Below are 23522 nucleotides of genomic sequence, written 5' to 3' on the forward strand. Positions count from 1 at the left end.
TCCAAGTTATTGCCGGTATTGCCAACCAAATTCTGATACCTGTCGTACACTAAAAGAACAGGCCATATCAGGGGCTTCGGTACCCCATACTCCTGAAGCACCGCGCACGGAGCTACCCGAGGGACATGGTCGAACGCCTTCTCCAAGTGGTTGGGCGAACTCCCACACAGCCTCGAGGACCTTGTTGAGGGCATATAGTCCACAGTTTCATGGCCTGGACGTAACTCACATTGCTCCTCCTGAATCTGACGTTAGACTTCCTGATGGACTCTCCTCGCTAGCACCCCTGAATAGATCTTACCAGGGAGATTGAGAAGTGTGATCCCTCTGTAGTTGGAACACACCCTTCCATCCTTTATTTTAAAAAGGCGGCCTACAACCCCAGGCTGCCAATCCAGAGGCACTGTCCTCGATGTCCATGAAATGTTGGAGAGGCGTGTCAACCAGAAAAGCCGCCACAACCTCCAGAGTCTTTAGGAACTAAAGGTGAATCTCATCAATTTCTTGCACGGTACGGTCTTGTAATTGTGCTTTCATTTTTTTCTTAGTTTTAAATGTTTATTTCTTTGTCTTTAAATACTTTTAATCATGCAAAGAACATTGAGTGAACTTGTCAATGAAATGAAATACCATATTTTCTCAAAAATAATAAGCAAATTTTTTCCACAAATATTTTCAAAAAGTCAATAGAGTGCATTATATTTTGGTATGGATGAAAAAAATACAATCACATTGTACAGTTGTATACAGAAACAGAGTGGTAAAAAAAAGGTATACATATAAATTTTGATGATATTTTATGTCTTATGTTACAGATTTATTTATATTACTATAATGTGCGCCACCAACCTCATCTCTGAACGCAATCTGAACTCTGAACTTACAATCGTTAGGATAGTATATCTGTTGCGACTGCCCCCGAGTTTGATTTAACTTAAATGAAGACAAAAATGTCAAGGGCTAGTTGTGCAGCCGCTTTTAAAAGAAATGTTTCACCACATCGGCCGGAAGCAATACAACGTGACCTGAAACTATGGAGTACGATCATTTTAAAAAAAAAAAGGGATAATGCACACATTTGAAATGGTAGCTTTTGTTTTTGAAAGTGGCCATTATGCTCATTTCTACATAGCTTGAGCTTTCGTTTTGAACCTAACTCTATGAAGAGCTACTATAGATTGTAGCCGAATGGGGGCAAGAGGCTGCGCTATTAGCACGGTGGACCTTCCCTCAAAGCGCTGACAATAATGTGATACAATGGGAACTAAGACTAAGGATTCAAAAACGTTTATCCCCACAAACGCCATGGATGGCACAGAGGATGACATGCTGTGGGAGCAAGATGGGATTACTGTTCATGACTGCAGGAGGCGGCAGAACTGATCCAATTCATCAATGATGACTTTGACAGTGATGCACCAAAGTGAAAGTATTCGGCGCCCTTGAACCATTCGCCACATTTCAGGCTTCAAACATAAAGACAAAATTTAAATTTTTTCTCAAGAATCAACAACAAGTGGGACACAATCGTGAAGTGAAACAAAATTTCTTGCGTATTTTATACTTTAACAAATAAAAAACTGAAAAGTAGGGTGTGTAATATTATTTGGCGCCTTTACTTTCAGTGCAGCAAACTCACTCCAAAAGTTCAGTGAGGATCGCTGAATGATCCAATTTTGACTGATGATGATAAATAGAATCCCCTCGTGTGTAATCAAGTCTCCGTATAAATGCACCTGCTCTGTGATAGTTTCTGGGTTCTGTATAAAGTGCATAGAGCATCATGAAGACCAAGGAACACACCAGGCAGGGCTGAGATACTGTTATGAAGAGGTTTAAAGCCAGCTTTGAATACAAAAAGATTTTCCAAGCTTTAAACATCTCAAGGAGCACTGTGCAAGCAATCATATTGAAATGGAAGGAGTATCAGACCACTGCAAATCTACTAAAACCCAGCCGTCCCTCTAAATTTTCACCTTGAACAAGGAGAAGAGTGATCAGAGATGGACCCAAGAGGCCCATGATCACTCTGGATGAACTGCAGAGATCTACAGCTCAGGTGGGAGAGTCTGTCCATAGGACAACAATCAGTCATAGACTGCACAAACCTGGCCTTTATAGAAGAGTGGCAAGAACAAAGCCATTTCTCAAAGATATTCATAAAAAGTCTTGTTTAAGTCTTGCCAAAAGTCATACCAAATGTGATAGAAGGTGCTCTGGTCAGATGAAACCCAAATGAAACTTTCTGGCCACAATGCAAAATGATATGTTTGGCGTAAAAACAACACAGCTCATCGCCCTGAACACACCATCCCCACTGTCAAACATGGTGGTGGTTTGGGCCTACTTTTCTTCAACAGGGACAGGGAAGATGGTCAAAATTGACGCGAAGATGAATGGAGCCAAATACAAGACCATTCTGGAAGAAAACCTGTTGGAGTCTGGAAAAGAGCTGAGACTAAGACGGAGATTCTTCCAACAGGACAATGATCCAAAATATGAAGCCAAATCTACAATGGAATGGTTCACAAATAAACGTATTTGGTGTTAGAATGGCCAAGTCAAAGTCTAGACCTGAATCCAATGGCGAATCTGTGGGCAGAGCTGAAGACTGAAAAAAAAAAAAAAAAAAAAAAAAAAAAAAAAACAGGAAACAGTAAATAGAGATGAAAGTGGACTTTTGTGAAAATTCCTGAAAATAAAAATGTTATCATTGAAGGTGTGCGGTCCTGCTCGAAGGTCTGGGGGAATGCACCCCCGTGAAATTTTTGAAAAAAATGGATGGCTGTGGTGCATTCTGGCGATACCTGTAAACAAAATTCGCACAAAAATTGAAAGTAAAATTTGAAGTCCTGACCAAAAAAAAATTATTGGGCAGAAGTTCCCCAAGGGCCAAGCCCAGATTTTTTTGCCCACCATTCCCCTATCACTGGAAAGCACAAAATCACATTTGTCATTAAAATATGCTAAAAATATGCCATCTTATCTCAAGACAAATGAATTAAGTGAACTATTCAGTAAAAAGACATCTAAAATTGTCCTTTTCCCCACATTATATATATTATAGTATAGATATAGACATAGAATATAGATGAAAGTATATGCTACAATTTCTACACTGTATAGCAAAACATGTTAAAGAAGTTGATCTATATTAATTACAATTATTGTTTGAGTCTCAAACTTGTTACGTCGCATTGTACTGATACACTCGCCCAGATTGCTCACTATCTTAGACTTAGACCGAGTAATACTAATAGTATACATGCAACATTAATTGGACACTCTAAAGTGCCCCATATACACACACACACACACACACACACACAACACACACACACACACACACACACACACACACACAGACACGCGCACACACACACACACACGCACACACACACACGCACACACACACACACGCACACACACACAGTCACTCACATTTGAAAAATGTAGTGATGCGGGATGGCCTTAAAATAACTTACTGGAGTAATATAACAACTGGAAATTAAAAATAAAATAAACAAAGACATAACTAAAATAGAAAACATTTTTAAACTCAGAAATGATAATTTCCTATTTCAACTGATATTAGTAAAACATGATATAAAACATTTTTTTAAATTTTTTCATCAATAAAAATTCTTGATCTGACAAACTTTTTCTAAATAAAAGTTAAATGGCCTGTCAAGGAATAAACACGAACGGTCAATATCTGTAATATTTTGAAAATACTGAAAGTTTAGTTCGACATAATCGGCGTTCGTAGCAACAAGCTAGCGATACACTGCAGACAAACATTCCTGTCCTCAATCGTGATGTGTTGTTGTGGGGGGAGCACAGATCGCCATGATTGCCGTAAATAGGAGGCCAGCTTGCTCGAACGCGCCTTTATGTGCATGTGCTCGATGTATTGGCCACACCTGACTCAAGCGACGAGGTGGATGATAGTCTTTTTTTGTTAACGCCATCACACTGCCTCCCGATCGACGCAATGAGCACCCCTGGTGTAACTGAATTTCCTTTGACATGGCTCATGTTGTTGATGACTTTCGACGTAAATGCGCTCGCAGTGCGTGTAACAGCTCTGAACATCCGCTTTCCGCCTAACTTCCGTACATGCTCAGTGCGAATAACTTGCATTTCCTGTTTCAGGGTGACGACCGGTTGTTTTGGAAAAGGCTTGTTTAGTCGTTTATGAAAAACACGGAAATTAATGTTAAGACTACACAAAATAAGCGACGTCTTGAGAGAATGCGAAGGGAGGGATGTTACTATTACTAGTGTTAGTGCCTCAACATGGCTACGCTTGTGAAAGCAAAACAACGAAATCAAATGCATTTTCGTTCAATGTTGTCAACTAATATCCGGATTAATATTAAGGATTTTTTCTTTAAGTTTCCAGAGGAATTTTCATGAAAAGGACTTTTATCACTGAGTAAAAGACTTTTCCATGGCACTGTACGTGTGTCTGGAATAATTGATGTACAGTATTGATGACGAATATCAATAACACTATAATTTCAGTGAAAACTATTGTTACTTTTTCTCAACATTTCACCTGCCAATCCTCAGGCAAATGAACTTCAGTCAATTATTTAGGTTCTGTTCACAATTCATTTTTCTTGCTATTCTTCCAAAATGTCTTGCTTTTTGTGATTGAAGGCCATGGTCTTGAACCTGTATGGAAAATCGCTTTGATAATTTTGGGAATTCCAGCAACCACATAAAAGGCATGTTTTGTTTGATTTAACTCCCCCTGATTGTTGATGAATTGGATGTGTCTGCCCATCCCGCGTAACACTGCATTCAAAACTTGGGACAGCATGATTGAAAAACTGCTCTGGAAGTTGCCAGGACCAATTGTGCACTGAAATCACATAACCCGGATGCAAAAAAATGCAGATTTGGAAGGATTTTTATTGCGTAATCTGTCTTGAGTCCTGCTTGTGACTGTCTCCAAGTCAGCTCTTCGATCATGCAGAAACTCCAAAATACCATTGGTCAAAAAACAGAGTCGCAATGTTTTTTTGATTAAACGAGCACAAACATTCTCCCCGTCTTTCTCAGAGTATGCTGTGTGACCATTTTGGACCAGTCTTTCACATGCAGTATTGATAGCTGCAAAATTAGTCATTGCAATTTCGTGGCAGGTTTGGTAATCGCATTGAGCATGTTAAATTAATCTCTCATACACTTCTGCTGAGTGCTTTGAACAAATGTGTGCTAATTTGGATTCATTCACCAGTTCATTTGAAAAATCCAAATTTTTGTCTTCAAATGAAAGTGAATCAACAATTGTTTTGTTATGACGAGGCTTAAAATGCAGCAAAGCCTTACAGTGATGAATGCTGGTGGTATTTTTTTGTTTTGTTGTGCCATGGATCAAGTCTGTCTTTATGTTAGACTAGGCCTTAAACCTTTAAATTGTGAAAAACTATAAAACTGAACGGAAACTACAGTATAACTAACGCTTCCTGGCTTCTCTATAGATTGCTAGTCATTACAATAGACAAACCCTTGTGGCATCTGGCAAGAGCAGCACATGTAGAAGGCCTGGATTACAGCGCTAAGACGATTGGCTGTCATGGAGATAACATCTTCACCATCAGCATATCCTTCTGTTTCCATGACAATTTGAGGGTCCAGGGAAGCGGGGAGCCTTGGCGTGGCACAAGACTGATTGGCTTCCCGCTGTTTGAAAAGCAGAGAGGCTATATCACTGTTTGTGGAGGTTGATGATGGGTTCCTGCTTCTGTCAAGTTCAGTGGAGATCAGTACGAGCCACTCGTCAAGGGAGTGCCAGAGCAGCTCCAATGGCTGTAAATGCAAACAAGCTGTGATAAGTGAAGGTGACAAAAAAAGTAAAAGGAATGTTTCATGTAGATAAAATAAAAGAGGAATTAATTTTGCCTTCAAGTTATCTTCAGGAATCATAGCTTTAATCCAGTTAATCTTTCACGTTATTTGCAAATTACGAGAATTTTAAAGATCTTGCTCAATTCAAAACCAACTTTATTTGCTCAATTCAAAGGCAAATTTTAGAACCAATTTTAATATTTACAAGGTCCTTAAGATTTGCTGTAATGCACCACATACATTTTCAAAAATCAACCTTTTGGCAAAACAAACATTCATGTTCACTACTAATGGCGTTAGTTTATGTAATAACACTCCAAATTAAAAACCGTCATGGCTTTATTGGCCTTTCATTTTAATTTAATTAAAGGCAGAATGATTGAACAACAAAACAACATTACAGTGTGAGATGTTTTATTTTATTTTTTTAAATCCATGTTAACATATGGATATAACATTATTTTACCAGCAAGAAGGTGGGACCAGTACAAAGGTGTAAAGTCTGTACTTCAAAAAGCTAGTGAAATGAGACAAAATTGTGGTCCATGTCCTAACGTGCACTTGCATACTGGCTACCATGTTGGGCTGGGTGGTGATCCGTTAACAGCTCCACTCCTCTCAACACCCAAGTGTCCAAAACATGTGGCCGCAAGTCCGATGACACGACCACAGAGTCCATCAATGAACAGTGACCTATGGTGTCCTGGTGACCAGTGCACATGTGGACACCCTCAGACTTGAACATGGTGTTTGTTATGGACAAATTGTGATGAGTACAGAAGTGCAATGACAGAACACTGCTCAGGTTCTGACTGAAAGGGGTGGGGGGTGGGTGGGGGGGATTCTTCACAATCACACTTTTCCAGGTCTCACTGTCACTGCCCACGTGAGTATTGACATCCCCCAGCAGAACGATTGAGTCTGAAGCGGGTGCGCTCTCTAACACCCCCTCTAAGGATTCCAAAAACAGTGGGTACTCTTAATTCCTGTTTGGTACATCAGCACAAACTCCAGTCAGGACCCTTTTTTCCCCCACTAAAAGTCAGTGGGAGGCTACCCTCTCGTCAACTGGGGGTGAACCTCAAAGTACAAGCGCTGAGCCGGTGGGGTAATAAGTATCCGCACACCTGCTCAGTGCCTCTCATCGTGGGCAACTCAAGAGTGGAAAAGAGTCCAACAACTTTGAGAGGAGTGGTATGAAAGCCCAAGCAGTGTGTGGATAAATGTCAGACAATATCTTGTGGGAACTTCTCGAACTCACACACAAGATCAGGCTCCTTCCCAGCCACAGAGGTGATGTTCCACATCCCTAGAGCCAGCATCTGTAGCTGGGGATCAGATCACCAAGGTCCCTGCCTACGAGCCCCACCTCCAAGTTCTTCTACCCATATTTCTGTATCTCATTTTATCCAAATAATTATTCTGAAGTTAAGCACTTTAATTGAACATGTAATACTTACTTCGTAATTTACTTGCTATTTTTTTAATTCACACCCCCAACTTTTATTTAGTAAATGAAATAAACAGCTACACTAATATGTTTTTACCTAGGAAAAATTTGTAAGATGGTACAATTCTTTTAAGAAAACACAAAGGGCCAGGCAAAATTTTATTTTAATGGGTCTCTAATTAAATCGTTTGGCATTTCAGAAATGGATTAAACGAAAAATTCAGGTTGTGAAATGCCTCCTCAGAAAGATAGTCTCTACATCTGAAGGAAAATCATGAAAGGACAAGAAAACAATGGCCGCTGGATTCTGAGCCCTCAAATTTCACCTAACATAAACATCCTGTATCTTGGCTTGTGTGGCGCGATAGAGCTGTTCTCCCATTGGCTATCGACGTAGCATCTTCCTGAAATCCCATTGGCTCAGAGAGGCGTCAATCTTTACCCATGATGGACATCCTGTATTTTGGTTTGTGTGGCGCGATAGAGCTGCTTTCCCATTGGCTATTGCTGTTGCATCTTCCTGGCATCCTACTGGCTAGGAGGGACATAAATTTCTACCCATGATGCTTTGCATTTTCCTTGGACACTCAACTGTCACCGAATGACGCTAGCACAAATTGGAAAAGTAGAACTTTTTCAAATTTGTTTTTGGCATGTTTATGCATCCTTATTCACTATGGGCCACAAGAAACTTTAATGGAATTAAGTGTTGTCCATGCTTACATTCGAATCCATGTTTGTCGAATGTTTGCCTCCTCCTCCATCCCCCACAATGCGTTTTGCTTATCACTCACCCTTTTTTTCGCATCGTTGCCCAACACCAAAAGTAAATGAGCATAATTTTGATTATTTTTTACATTATGTACTCTGAATGCCTATTTTTGGCGGGTAGTTGTGGGGCTTGAACAGATTAGGCTATTTACATGTGAAATGCGCTTCTACTAACTACAAATTCACATTCCGAAACGACTTCTAGAATGGATTAATTTCGTAAGTAGCGGTCCCACTGTATATCCATCAACCTATTTTTTGAGCTGCTTATCGTCAAAAGGGTCACGGGAGTGCTGGAGCTTATTCCAACTGTCATCGGGCAGCAGGCAGGGTACACCCTGAACTGGCTGCCAGCCTGATAAAGAAGTTATTACTATGTTAGTTATCATGATAAAAGTATAACATTACTACTACAGTTGCTTTTAGGATTGTTTTATCATGCGTTTGTTTCTGTTAGTCTTAGTCGGAATTGTTCTCTTTGTGAGCTGCATGCGTGTCTTGAAGTGTGACCCAGTGACACCTGGGAGGCGATGCCCCCCTGCCGACCTCAAGCTGATGCCCCTGAACACTGGGAAGCGATGTCTCCATCCTGGCCTCAGCATGTTTCATTTCTGATCTTAAGCAGTTACTCCTCAACACTGGGAGGAGATAACGCCCTTCAACCGCAGGAGGATACCCCCAAATGCCATAAACATGTCTTTAAACAATGCCCTGATTTTTCTCTTGTGGGTTTATCAGGACACTCTTGCAGCCTTGAAGAAACATGTCCCTTAGTGTTTATGTGCTATTGGTGTAGCCATCTGTGCCAGCATTTTCACTGTGTAACCATGTAACCCTTTGACCTGAGAATGCAATAAAAAAGAGCAGACAGGGACTGCCACTTTGGCAGTCTGAGGTAGCGCACTCTCACAGTGTGTCCTCCGTCTGTCCCGTGCACGAAAAGACAATCTTGGTTGGTTTGAGTTCACTCTCTACAGTCCTCAGGCTTGTCTTAGCTGTTTTTCTAGGAACATCTCTGACATTCTAAAACTTGGTCCTTCGAGCCGGATGACAACGTTTTCTTTTCGGCGGATGATCGACGACGAATGAAATTGGTGCACCGTCCGAGTCTCCAGGAGACCCGGAAAGTCCTCCTTCCCACGAGGCCAGCCCTCGGACATCCTCCGCTGGAAGAATACAAACGTCATCCTATGAATTGCATGTGTCTCAACCAATGTTTGCATTACACTTGGAAAAGTAGTACCGTATATCTAGTCAAAAGACTAGTATAGCTCCTATTTTTCGCAGGTCAGTGTTTTTATAACACTTGGAAAAAATAGTGTACAATATCTAGTCGAAAGACTAGTATATTTCCTATTTTTCAAACGTCAGTGTTTTAAAACACTTGGGAAGAATAGTTCCGAATATCTAGTCGAAGGACTAGTATATTTCCTATTTTTCAAAGGTCAGTGTTTTTAGAACACTTGGGAGAAATAGTGCAGAATATCTAGTCGAAGGACTAGTATATTTCCTATTTTTCAAAGGTCGGTGTTTGTATAACACTTGGAAGTGTAATTCCGAATATCTAGTCGAAGGACTAGTATATTTCCTATTTTTCAAAGGTCAGTGTTTTTAGAACACTTGGGAGAAATAGTACAGAATATCTAGTCGAAGGACTAGTATATTTCCTATTTTTCAAAGGTCTGTGTTTGTATAACACTTGGAAGAGTAGTACAGAATATCTAGTCGAAAGACTAGTATATTTCCTACTTTTCACGGGTCAGTGTTTTTATAACACTTGGAAAAATAGTACAGAATATCTGGTTGAAAGACTAGTATATTTTCTATTTTTCGGGCCAGTGCTTGTACAACACTTGGAAAAGTAGAAACTTTTAGTTTCAGGACACAAAAATTGATCAGTCTGTGAGAGTGAATGTGTACAGAGTGAATGTCCAAAGTTTGAGAACTCTAAAACTGACTGAGGGTCGTGAGTAAAAACACCCAGGTAATACCCGCTCCGAATTGGGAGTAGAAGCTTGGTATTCAACCCAAAGTCAGGCACTTAGAATTTTTCTCAAAACTGAGGAACCATATCTAGACGCGTATAATAAATAAGAGCGTCAGAAATGGCGGCAATGTCGACCAAAACTTCCAACCGTCCACTTTACGATGTTGAAGTAAAGGAAAAATGTCGTTCAGCTGAAATTGATTACAAGGGAACAACAAAATTCACCAAAAAGTGGCAGAAAAGGTATGGATTTTCTGGAAATGCACAAAACTGTGAAGAATTAGACAAACTTCTCAGTAAATTATCTATTAAAGACGGGCAGAAGAGAAAAGACAATACCCACTGTAAACAGTGGTCTTATTGTAAGGCCCTTCTTGATAGGGCCAGAGAAATTCAAAGTCCTAAAATTGAAATAAATAAATAAATAAATTATGCAAGAAATTATGAACGTGTCGAGCAAAAAAAGAAAAAGCAGAGCGTCCTATAGTAAACATTAACTTTACAGGAAGGCTTTGTGACACAAAAGGGGGACCACATGACGGGAGTAACAAAAAACCTCCATTTGACGTGTCCAAATTATCACCCAAAAAGCAAAAGTGGTTTAGAGAAGGCAAGTGTCTTAACTGCGCCAAAGACTGACGTTTGAAAAATAGGAAATATACTAGTCTTTTGACTATATATTCTGTACTACTCTTCCAAGTGTTATACAAACACCGACCTTTGAAAAATAGGAAATAGACTAGTCCTTCGACTAGATATTCTGCACTATTTCTCGTGCTCACTATTGTAAAGCCAAGGCCAAGCCTAGTCGACGCCGTGTTGACAATTCATCTGATGATAAATGACTAGGCCGGGACTCCAGAGGGGCCGCGGACCGCAGATTGGTTACTCCACCCTCTGAACTCCTCAGATAGGGACAATGATGAAAATGTCGAGGAAGACATTAAACACATGTTCGACCTTGAAAATTATTTAATGCGTCATCAGACTGAACCAATAATGAAACCAGAATTAACTTTACTAGTCCGGGGAAAACCAACCATTTTCCTAGTTGATACGGGCGCTGAAAATAGGACCCCGCGACAGTTAAACCAATTAAAAAAAAGGTTTACATGCGCGGAGTTCATGGTTTAGTTCAACCCTTAGTTTTGTCCCGTACTATCGAGTTGCGGAGCCCTGGTGAACCAAATAAAAAGGTGAATGTGGAATCAGCCACGGTGCCCGCTCAATTTATTAAGTTGCGACGCATTAACACAATTAGAGATTAGCATCATAATTAATAAACAGGGGCGAATGGAAGCTAACATCCAAATTCAAGAAAATGCGGCACATTATTATTGGTCACTGGATTTGCCTAAAGAGGAATGTGGCGTTGAAAATTTACTAAAAGTAGCTGACGGGAGGGTCCGGCCGGGAGGCGACATGCAGTACTGAAATAATTTACATGTCACCATTAGGTACAAAGAATCCCCGGGCCCTGATCCAGACTACGCCAAATTGTTTTTGGAATTGGCTGAACAAGAAGTTCCGGTCAATTACATTTATTGGAAAGGAAGGTGGTGTTTTGCGACTGTCGGACTCACCGCGCAAGTGAAAGCGCTGCTCCCTCCCGGGCAGAATCCACAAATTTCACTTGCGAAGCCAAAACAATGTGACTGGAGGGACACAAACAATTTAACCGGAATGATTCCACACGAAATTTGGGTCCCATCACAAAACTTCGACGGCGTTGAAGAAACAGAATCAGGGTGGTTCCGATTGCGTGTTCGATGGAATTTTGATACGTTTGCACGAGTCCACTACAGCTGATGAGCCGAAGTTTATGTGCTCACCCCTGTTGAAGAAGATGCCATTTGTCATCTCCCAGCCGGGCTGTGGAGCACTGGACCCGCCGATGTTGGACTCATGACAAATACACAACCAGTAATAATTATACAGGGAAAAACGGAACATCGTCCGATAATTTGACAATACCCGCTGAAAAAAGATGCTGAAATAGGCATCCAACCCGTAGTTAACGAATTATAAAAGGCAGGAATTTTACGCGCGTGCCCAAACTCGCCTTGTAATACGCCTGTATTTCCATTCCGAAATGCACACACAAACAAATGGAGATTAATTCAAGATTTGCGTGCAGTAAACCAAGCAGTACAATCTCGTGCGCCAAATGTTCCTAATCCACACACTCTTTTGAACTCATTACAACCCGGAACAAGGTGGTTTTCGGTGGTGGACCTGAGTAATACCTTTTGGAGTATCCCTGTCCATCCTGACAGCCAATACTGGTTCATGTTTATGTTCAAAGGTGAGAAATTAACGTTGACAAGGTTATCCCAGGGATTTTGTGACTCCCCAACAATTTTCTCAGAAGCAATCACAAGGTGTTTGGCCTCATTTAATGCCCCATACAAGAGCCAAATTTTGGTATATGTGGATGACATTTTAGTGGCGTCAAACACACAAGAGCAATGCAAAATCGATACATTAACGTTACTGCAATATTTGTATGACACAGAAAACAACGTTTCAAAAGACAAAATGCAATTATCGAAACAAGAAGTAACCTATCTCGGACACATTTTGACTGAGCGAGGACGCATTGTCAGTGACAAACAAAAACAAGCCGTCGCCAAGGCTCCAAAACCTGTAACAAAGAAGCAGTGATGTCATTTTTGGGTCTTTGCAATTATTGTCGTGCCTGGATTGCAAATTACTCAGAAATCACGCGATCATTGCTGAACATAATTTATGATGAGCCAATGACGTTGCAAGACAAAAAATTGCATGGACGCCAGAAGCCAACAAAGCTTTTGATCTTGTCAAAAGAGAACTTATTGATTCAGCTGTGCTAGTACTACCAAATTATGACGGGCCATTTAAGCAGACACTGACTGCAAAAAACGGGTTCATGACCTCAGTGTTGCTGCAGAAACACGGAGGAAAAATGAGACCAGTTGCATACTATTCGCAACAATTGGATTCCGTAGCACGAGCCACTCCAAAGTGCGTTCAGGCAGTGCTGGCCGCTACTCTGGCTGTTGAAGCGTCTCTGAAAGTAGTCTTGTTCCACCAGTTAACACTGAAAGTGCCACACGCAGTTTCAGTCCTTCTGCTGGAAACAAAGATGACATATTTGTCACCAGCACGGCACTTAACGTTGCACCGCGACATTGTTATCATAGGGACACATTACAATTGTAAGATGTGGGGGTTTGAATTCAGCGACACTTTTACCCATACCAGCAGAGGGCACTCCACACTACTATGGAATGCACATCCAAATTTCCACCAAACCGCGACCTGACCTAATGGACACTCCCCTCCCGACTGGAGAGGTTGTTTTTGTTGAAGGAATAAGAAAGCAAAGGTTAAGACAGCCACAACAAGGTGGGATTCGCAATAACGACACAAACTAAGGTCTTGTTTCAGGCAACACTTAACTCTGTGTGTTCGGCAAAGGCAGCAGAATTGTCTACACTGATCCAGGCTTGTAAGATGTTTTCCAAGAAACATTTTACAATCTGGACTGACAGTCAATATGGCTGGGGCTCAGTTCATCTGTTTTGTCGACAATGGTCAAACCGGGGCTTTACTACCACAACAGGTAAAGAGGTTGCTCACAAGGCACTTCTCCAGCAGTTACTGGACGCAGTACAACTGCCGGACAAAGTAGCCATTTGTAAATGTGAAGCTCACTTAGCAGGAAATGACCCAATCACAATTGGTAACAGACTAGCTGATCAAGCAGCCAAGGCTGCAGCCCAGGGATTCCCCAGGGTTGACACAGCACTGGTGAAAGAGGTAACAAAAACACACGCAGTAAATCATGACATTTTGATTTCACGTCAGAAAAAAGCACCACTCACTGAACGCACACATTGGGAGGAGAAAGGTGCGAAAATTGACAAGGACGGGGTTAGCAAATTGGCCGATGGAAAACCCTGGCTGCCAAAATCATTGTTTGGATGGGCAGCAAGATTGACACATGGATTGAGTCATGTGTCAACAAGGGGGGATGGTGGCATTGACACAACAGTATTATCACACACATGGGTTTACACACGTCTCAAAATTTTTTTGCAAACAATGTGTTACCTGTTTAAAAAATAATGCACACAGGTATTTAAGACCATGAAGAGGAACATTTCCTCTGCCTCCAGAACCATTTCACACAATCCATATGGATTACATTGAGTTAAACAAAGCAATTAGGGATGCAATATTGTTTGGTGATAATTGATGTGTTCTCCAAATGGGTTGACTTGTTTCCAACAGCACATGCTGATCCAAAGACAGTTGTAAAAGCACTGTGTAATCGTATTATTCCAACGTTTGGCATTCCAAGTGTGATTCGAAGTGACAATGGCACACATTTTGTGAATGACGCTGTGACAAAAGTTGGACAGCTGCTGAAAATAGACTTAAAGCGTCATTGCGTGTATCATCCGAAATTTGCTGGGCTCGTTCAACGAACAAACGGAACTGTGAAAGCTAGACTCATAAAGACAATGAGAGAAACACAAAGACAATGGCCCGACTGTGTTTCAATCATTGCAACGGCAATGAGGATAGTGCCAGCCGAAGGAAAAACATTATCCCCATTTGAAATTCTATATAGCCGCCCTTATAGACTTCCAGACATGGACTCGTCAGAATCACCAGCAACGGGCACATCGATCCCAGTCCACATGAAATACATGTTTGACCGGAAAGAGATGCATAAACACAATGACTTGCCAGTGTGTTCTGCTCCACAGACAGATCACGTCCGCGTAGGAGACCAAGTCTTCCTCAAAGTGCTGAGACGACCTCGCTGGGACAGTGAACGCTGGGACGGCCCCCACCAGGTGATAGCAGTGACACCTACTGCTGTAAAGGTCCAGGGACGTGACAGCTGGATCCACCAGTCGCAGTGCAAGCTCCTTCGATTCCCTGCTGACGGGCCTAGTGACGCCAGTCCCTCGGGGTGGGATCTCTACGACGTACACACCAGTGCATCGACGAAAGACCACAGTTGGAGAGAGGGTTTTCCGTGGCAAACACACCCCTCTCGAGAAGATGGAGCAGACCACCGGCCAGAAGCTGACTGCAGTCCTGTCAACCAAATATGCTGTTTACTTTCTTGCATGGCTGTGCCTGATGGCAGGTGGTGCACAACCTCGCGGCAAGGAAAGCACCAACACGGAACGGTTGCCCAGCCGTAGACTGTTGTCTACGTCCATCCTGGGAAACCTATGGCTGCTGATGGACAGAACGGGGACGATGATTAATGTAACTTCCCTTTCTTAAGAACTTTCCATCACCATCTCGCTGGACCAATTGCAGTCCCACCAGACAAGGTTTAGCAAGATCTCAGCGGTTCTTGACTATTCGGGTACAGATTTAGAAGAGCAATATACTGAAGTAACTAAAGGAGCATCAAATTGGCACGGCAAAATATCTATCAAAGTGACAAGGTCTGACGTACCCACCATAACATTTGTATTTCAGCCAATGTCGTCCCAGACAAAGATAAATTGTTAGATGAAACGAAAGCAGCATTCACACAGCTGCCTTTCATAAGTTATCTTTTTCCTATAACCACGTATAAGCACACTGAACTAATCAGTTATCTAAATCATAAAGTTAACACGTTAAATTTCACAGAAGCATTGTTTACACATAGAGCTTCACAATTGCATGCCACTTCACTTGTGGCTTTGCAGAATAGGCAGGCATTAGACATGATATTGGCAAAAAAAGGAGGGGTTTGTCGTATGATTGAATCTGGTGAGTGTTGTAACTTTATCCCTCTACACACATTGTCTAATGGTTCATTAACTGAAACCCTTACACTACTCAGGGCTTATAGGGAGAAAGCTCAGAGTATGGAAGGTGTCGAACCCAACGCCTTTTTGCAATGGCTACAGAATACGTTTGGAAATCGGAAAAGCATAGCTGTTTCTATTGCCGCGATTATCATTTGTACTTTATTATTGTCTTGTTTTTGTATCGTTTGTGGTATTTCCCTTTGCAAAGTCTGTACTGCGAGAGTCATGGATGTTGTTGAGATGAAAGTAGCAGCTGAAGTTACTGTAGCCATGTGTGAATATCAGCTAGTGTACGTGGACTCTGAAAATGATGATGATTCTACTGTTACGTAAACCTTTTTTTGACGACTTCACAGAAAAGCATTGCAGTTGTGAATGTTTGATGTTTCCAGGTTTACCTTGTATATCCCAACATTTAGTCAAATACAACTTTAGTCTTTCGCCTCAACTTACGCTCTTGCTTGGGAAAGGGTTTCTACTCTTTTTTTCCCTGGTGGGTTTTTTGAGTAGTTTTCTTCCCACTCAAGCAATGGCTTTTGATAATGTTTGATGTGTTTTATTTTTACCCTGATAAACAGGGGGGGGGAATGATAAAGAAGTTATTACTATGTTAGTTATCATGATAAAAGTATAACATTACTACTACAGTTGCTGTTAGGATTGTTTTATCATGTGTTTGTTTCTGTTAGTCTTAGTCTGAATTGTTCTCTTTGTGAGCTGCGTGCGTGTCTTGAAGTGTGACCCAGTGACACCTGGGAGGCGATGCCCCCCTGCCGACCTCAAGCTGATGGCCCTGAACACTGGGAAGCGATGTCTCCATCCTGGCCTCAGCATGTTTCCTTTCTGATCTCAAGCAAATACTCCTCAACACTGGGAGGAGATAACGCCCTTCTACCGCAGGAGGATACCCCCAAATGCCATAAACATGTCTTTAAACAATGCCCTGATTTTTCTCTTGTGGGTTTATCAGGACACTCTTGCAGCCTTTAAGAAACATGTACCTTAGTCTTTATGTGCTGTTGGTGTAGCCATCTGTGTCAGCATTTTCACTGTGTAATCATGTAACCCTTTGACCTGAGAATGCAATAAAAAAAGAGCAGACAGGCACTACCACTTTGGCAGTCTGAGGTACCGCACTCTCACAGTGTGTCCTCCGTCTGTCCCGTGCATGAAAACACAATCTTAGTTGGTTTGAGTTCACTCTCTACAGTCCTCAGGCTTGTCTTAGCTGTTTTTCTAGGAACATCTCTGACACAGCCAATTGCAGCGCACATGCAGACAGACAACAGTCGCACTCACAACCACAGAGATAAATTAGAGTCTCCAATTAACGCATGTTTTTGGGATGTGGGAGGAAACTGAAATGCCCAGAGAAAGCCCACGCAGGGGAGATCATGCAAACTCCTCACAGGCAGGGCACTTATATAATCAGTATTATGTACCTACACCATTTTTATAACCTCTAGCTGGGGGTGGCATATTGGAATTAAAGTGTACAGCGTTTTTAGAACGTCTAGATGAATACATACAATTATAAAATAAGTTTTTTTCCATCATACTGAGTATGTATAACGCACTATTGACTTGACAAGCAAATTCAACAATGTATTTTTTATCATAATAAAGTGTTCCCTCGTTATTCGCTGTGGTCATGTTCCTTTGGCTGCAAAGCATGCTGGGAGGATGTAAATAGTGTTTAAAGTGCATGTTTTGTGTCAATTATTTCTTCAGTCATTGTTTTATTTCTTTTATTATTTGGTAGTTATGCTATTCTGTTTGCTGTCGTGTGATAATTTTATTTTCAGTGTGACACTGAGTGAACAACACCTTGAGTAATGACTTGCCTACACTGTGTGTAATCCAGATTTTTACTTTTCCTTGAGTAACATTATTGTTAAGTAACTACTCTTACTTGAGAATTTGGCACGCTAACCACCTCTGGTTGTAATGTAATGAGAGAGTTGGAGGTTTAGAACAATATTTTATCGATCTAAAAGTGACGCCAAAGTGTGAGGATTCCTGTACTCATTTTGGTCATACCCGGTGGGCGTTTTTACTTTCCTTACCCTAACAAGGAACACAGAAATAACAATGGCAACCGTGTTTGTGCTAGAACAAATAGACCTACATGACCAGACGTTTACTTATGCTTCAAAATCGATCGATAAGGTGGCGACATAGGTGGTATATGGTGCAGGGAACATTTTTTTCTTCATTTTCTTTTTCATTTAGAACAGTTAGAATGCCCACTCAAGTGACAGTCAGTGCAATGACCATTGTGCAAAGCGTGTCAAGACTTGAAGACAAGACAAGAAATGAATGCAGTTACGCGATAGCGTATTGCATATAATATCAATTGGCCCAGCAGCTTGTGTCGACAAACTCGAGGCAGAAAAATGTCAGAATGTTGCACTGGAATTGTAAATTAGCTGTTCAAGAATTTAACTGCCAGAGAGAAGAGGCTAGAGCTTGTTTCAGTAGCCGTGGATCGGATCACCAAGGTCCCCGTCTTTGGCTACGACCCAGCTCACATTGCACCTTACCCTTATGGCCTCTCTCACAGGTGGTGAGCCCATTGGAAGAGGCCATGGAGAATGACTTCAAGACGGCTGAGAGGAAATTCTGGACCACCGTCCAGGATCTCAGTAGTGGGAAGCAGTGCACAGTCAACACAATGTATAGTGAGGATAGGACACTGCTGAGCTGAACTCAGCACACTGAGTCGGTGGGGAGAACACTTCAAAGACCTCAATTCCACTGACACACCTTGCCACGAAGAAGAAGAGTCTTCACATGAGGATGTATGGGTTCTCTGAGGCAGGCTCTTTTATTTCTGGGCTTGAGGTCACCGAGGACGTTAAAAAGCTCCTCTGTGGCAGGGCCTCAGGGATGGATGACATTCGCCTGGAGTTCCTAAAGGCTCAGGATGTTGTGGGGCTGTGCTGGTAGACACACCTCTGCAACATTGCATGGACATCGGGGACAGTGCCTCTGGATTGGCAGACTGGGGTAGTGGTGCCCCTTTTTAAGAAGAGGGACTTGAGGATGTGTTCCAATTACAGGGGGATAATACTCCTCATCCTCCCTGGTAAGGTCTATTCAGGGGTGCTGGAGAGGAGGGTCCATCGGGATGTTGAATCTCAGATTCAGGAGGATTAATGTGGTTTTCGTCCTGGCCATGGAACAGTGGACCAGCTCTACACCCCCAGCAAGATCCTCGATAATGCATGGGAGTTCGCCCAACCAGTCGACATGTGTTTTGCGGACTTGGAGAAGGCGTTCGACCGTATCCCTCAGGGTGTCTGGTAGGTTCTTTGGGAGTATGGAGTACCGAACACCCTGAAACGGGCTGTTTGGTCCCTGTCCGACTGGTGCAAGAGCAACTTTTATGGACAGACTTTCTAGATTTATCTCGATGGATGGATGGATGGATGGATGGATGGATGGATGGATGGATGGATGGATTTTTCAATCATATTGAAATGGAAGGAGTATCAGACCACTGCAAATCTACTAAAACCCAGCTGCCCCTCTAAACTTTCACCTCGAACAAGGAGATGATGCAGATGCAGACTTTTTATCAGTCCGTTGTGGTAAAGAGGGAGCTAAATCCAAAGGTGAAGCTCTAAAGTTCCCGGTCAATCTACGTTCCTACCTTCACATTTGTTCACAAGTTTTGGATCGTGACTGAATGAAAAAGATCCCGGATACAAGCGGCCGAAATGAGTATCCGCCGCAGTACATCTGGGCTCTCTCTTAGAGATACGGTGAGAAGCTTGGTCATCCAGGAGGGGCTCAGTGTCGAGCTGCTGCTCCTCTGCATTGAGAGGAGCCAGATGAGGAGGCTGGGGCATCTGATTAGATGCCTCCCAGACACCTCCATGGTGAAGTGTTCCAGTCATGTCCCACCAGAAAAGAGATCCCGGCGACAACCCAGGACACGCTGGAAAGACCATGACTCTTAGCTGGCCTGGGAACACCTCGGGATCCCTCCAGAACAGGTGGATGACGTGGCTGGGGAAAGGGAAGTCTCGGTATCCTAAAGCTGCTTCTGCTGCAACCCGACATGGAGAAGCGGTAGAATATGGATGGATGGATGGTTCTGATAATGGTTCATTGGAGCCTTAAAGCCTTTGAAAAAGGTTTGTAGCCTTTTCCAGACCGATGGATTTAGGGGTTAGGTTAATCACTTTTTTCCTCATTTCCTCTTGAATTTCTTTGGCTCGTGGCATGATGCATTGTTCTTGTAGCCTACTTCACATTCTCTGAAATTTTATTTCTTGATTCAACGAGTATGGTGGCAATCCGGTTTGGGTGTGCCTTGTGAAATTGAACTCACCTTTCCAAATTTGTGGTTAGTCACAGTTTACTTAGTGATTTAACAAAGGGGGGGGGGATCTGATGTTTTCCTTAATATTTTGCAAAAAGGATAGTTCATTAAATGAATAATATCTGAAGGTACTCGCAATGTAATTTCAAGTGCTTTGCATCAAGCACGGGGAAACACCAATGTATGATTATTTACATTAAAGTACCTAGGCTTTGATTTTACTGGTTCGATCCACTTGACACGAAATTAGGCTTGATGCGCCCCTCAAGATACAATGAGTTTTGACACTACTGGATTATCTACATGATTGTTTGTGTTCTTACAGGTGTTGGAATCTGTTTTAAAGTTTTTAAAGCCATTGCTGAGCATTTCTTAAAACTACTTAAATCCTTAAACAGCTCGTTGTGTACAGAATACAGCAATTACTGTATACAAATCAAGGAAGGCAGAGCTTTGGGGTAGGCAATAAGACAGAGAAATTTGAGATAGTACAGTTTTGTCAACAAACATTTAGTTTTTCTGATTCTTGATTGATGACTTTTTCTGTTATCACCCGGAATAACAGTGTTTTCATATACCGTAATTCCTGGCCTACAGAGCACACCTGGTCACAAGCCTCACAGAGTACATTTGTAAAGGAAATACCATTTGGTACATAGCTGCAGCTGTGTAAAAGCCGCAAGTGCCCACATTGAAACACAAGATATTATTCACAAAGAAAGACGGTACACGGAAAGATTTTAATGCTAGTGGCGTGCTAAAGCTAGTGCTATGCTAACGCTAACAGGGCCGGTTAAAATAGAATTTACCAGTAAATATCACCGAGACAGGCCAGTAACACAGCAGCAACTAGCGCAGCGCTAACAGGGCCGGTAAAAGTCACTTTCTCGCACATATATTCCACTGTTCTCATTCTTAACTTTTCCACTCGAGTGCCTCCCTGCGGCTGTCAAAAAAAAAAAATGCACAAATTAGCCGGATTACCGCATAAACCGCAGGGTTGAAAGCGTGTGAAAAAAGTCGTGGTTTGTCGGCCGGAAATTACGGTACTGGAAAAAGACAAAACCTTATTACCTACTGTTGCCTAATCCAAATTCTGTTTTCAAATGGTTGTTTTTGAAAATGATAATAGATTCAAGAAAAAAAAGAAGCTAAATCATAAAACCCAGTTCATTGACTACATGAAATAAAAAAATCCAATTAATGTAAATATAGATATTCAGTTTCATGATGTAAAAATAGGGAAGAAAATGTCCATGTCTCACATCTAATCTATCAGAAGCTGTCCAACAGGATGTGTCTTTTGGTACAGCATCCCCTTGTCTCATATGCATCTGCAACCAGCAGTAAAATGCGACCAGACAACAGTTATTGGTGAATATTGACACGTAGTCTCTAAAACAAGTACAGTTATAGGTACCATTATCATATATCAGGGGTCGGGATGCTATGGCTCATGAGCCATACCTGGCTCTTTTGATTTGCATATGGCAAGCCCATCATAACGACATACTGTACATGTGATTTCTGTCGTATAGGCAACGTAAATCACACAGAGACAGTTTGTCAGCGTGGGGTTGCTGTAGTTTGTGGCAGTCGAACGCTGATTTGGTCGGAACAACTAATTATGGAAACCCTTTTGAAAAAGGTCGCTCAAAGAAAAAAAAGACAAGGAGTACCAAAGTTTTTAATAAAAGTGGACAGCCTTTGTGGCGAGAGACGGTTCTGCTGTGTGTCTAAATTCACAGATGGGGGAGTATGCCAAGACATTCATACTTGATGATGCCAATAAGCATTTTTGACAACTTCGCATAAAGACAAGATAATCAAACGAATAAAAGACATGCCTTTGTCGTTAAAAACTGTTCACCACCGTACCATCATGAGGGCTAATCAAATTGAATTACGTTCACAATTAACGGATGGAATTCTCAAGGCCTGGATGAAGCTTAATCTAATGACGTACGAAACAGACTATAAAGTCATCAGTAAAACCATGCAGCACCAGAAGTCGCATTTATAGTAAGAAGTACTTTTGTCATCATTGGTTAGCAACAGCGTAACAATGTTATTTAAAATAATTCTGAAACTTATTGTAATCTAAAAGTGTTGGTCTTATATTAATGCGCAAATACACCTGTACTTAGTTTTTAAAATACTGTATGCTCTTTTGCAATTACATTTTAAAATATTTGGCATTTATAGCTTTCTCAGTTGAAAAGGTTCCCCCTGTTAATACTGTATTTCAAAACTTCAATTCCCATCTGATAATGGTCTCTGGGACAGAAATTATTCAACCGTCACCTACATGAAAGTGACTAATAGTAACTATCATGCAACGCTAAATCTGAAATGGAAATAATACAAAGTCATTTTCTGCAAAAGATCATGCTGAAACAAGCACCTGAAATCAGTAATATGACTCCAACTTATTAAATCTGGTTAAATGTAATCGACGCAGGTTCCTATTGCCTCAAAATGACTGTAATTTGGTTATTTCACATAACCCTATTTCCAGTGTTATTGGATTATTTTTATTTTATAATATTCATTATTTTATTTTAGCCATCTGTGCAGTATTTCCCATCTTCAGTATAAAAGTGCTTTTTAAGTTGGAAGTGCAGTTTTGCCAAAACACTTAACTGCTATCTATAAGTCACATTCTGTATTAAAATGACACGAACATGCTCACGCACCCACACATCCACCATCCCCCCCAAACACACACCCCGGCCAGTCAGTTTTAGAGTAGCTGGCATAAACTGAGTGTATGCAATACTTTACAGTGTACAGTATTGTAAGCTACAGTACAGTCCAGTACTAACCTTAAAGACTTGACTCCGGGGAGTCTTGTTCCCGTTGTAGCCCATATCATTGCCATTATTGGATGATGAAGGCCCCAGGCGGAATACATGGCAGAAAATTCGAATAATCCTTAATAGACTCTTCATTTGAGCATCATAGCTGCTGGATAGGCTGAGGAGGGAAGGCGGTAGAATGAACATTATGATAACTTTCTGTACTCTATACCTTATTCATAAAAAAGGTTGACAAGGGATAGAGCTTGATGTGCTGCTCTTTAAAATGAGAATAGAATGTGTAACTCCCCAATATTGGCAGTTTATGTTTGCATCTTTTCATTCTATAATTTTTTTCCATACATACTTTTTTTTGGCACTGCTATACAGTGGTACATCTAATTACGAACGTCTAGAAAAGAAACATTCAGGTCAAGAAATGCCTCTTAATATTGTCTAGAGTTACGAAGGAAAATTCAGGATATGAGAAAATAGGTGATGGATTCACAGCCCCCAA

At 41.5% G+C, this 23522-nt stretch overlaps 1 protein-coding gene across 9 annotated transcripts in view; it reads right to left on the minus strand.

Annotated features, from left to right (window-relative positions):
- hace1 (HECT domain and ankyrin repeat containing E3 ubiquitin protein ligase 1) overlaps window positions 1-23522 on the minus strand; it is a 128689-nt gene that overhangs the window by 50874 nt on the left and 54293 nt on the right. For 7 of the 9 annotated variants that reach the window (XM_061818937.1, XM_061818938.1, XM_061818934.1 and 4 more), the window contains 3 exons: window positions 23033-23183; window positions 11651-11722; window positions 5519-5820 (listed from right to left, as the gene is read on the minus strand). In XM_061818937.1, the coding sequence (XP_061674921.1) occupies window positions 5519-5820; window positions 11651-11722; window positions 23033-23183 (525 nt within the window). The remainder of the gene's footprint in view (window positions 1-5518; window positions 5821-11650; window positions 11723-23032; window positions 23184-23522) is intronic. The other 2 variants (XM_061818940.1, XM_061818936.1) reach the window with 2 other exon arrangements.

Source organism: Syngnathoides biaculeatus, chromosome 5 (assembly GCF_019802595.1).
Source record: "Syngnathoides biaculeatus isolate LvHL_M chromosome 5, ASM1980259v1, whole genome shotgun sequence".
In the NCBI taxonomy this organism is placed as follows: Eukaryota; Metazoa; Chordata; class Actinopteri; order Syngnathiformes; family Syngnathidae; genus Syngnathoides; species Syngnathoides biaculeatus.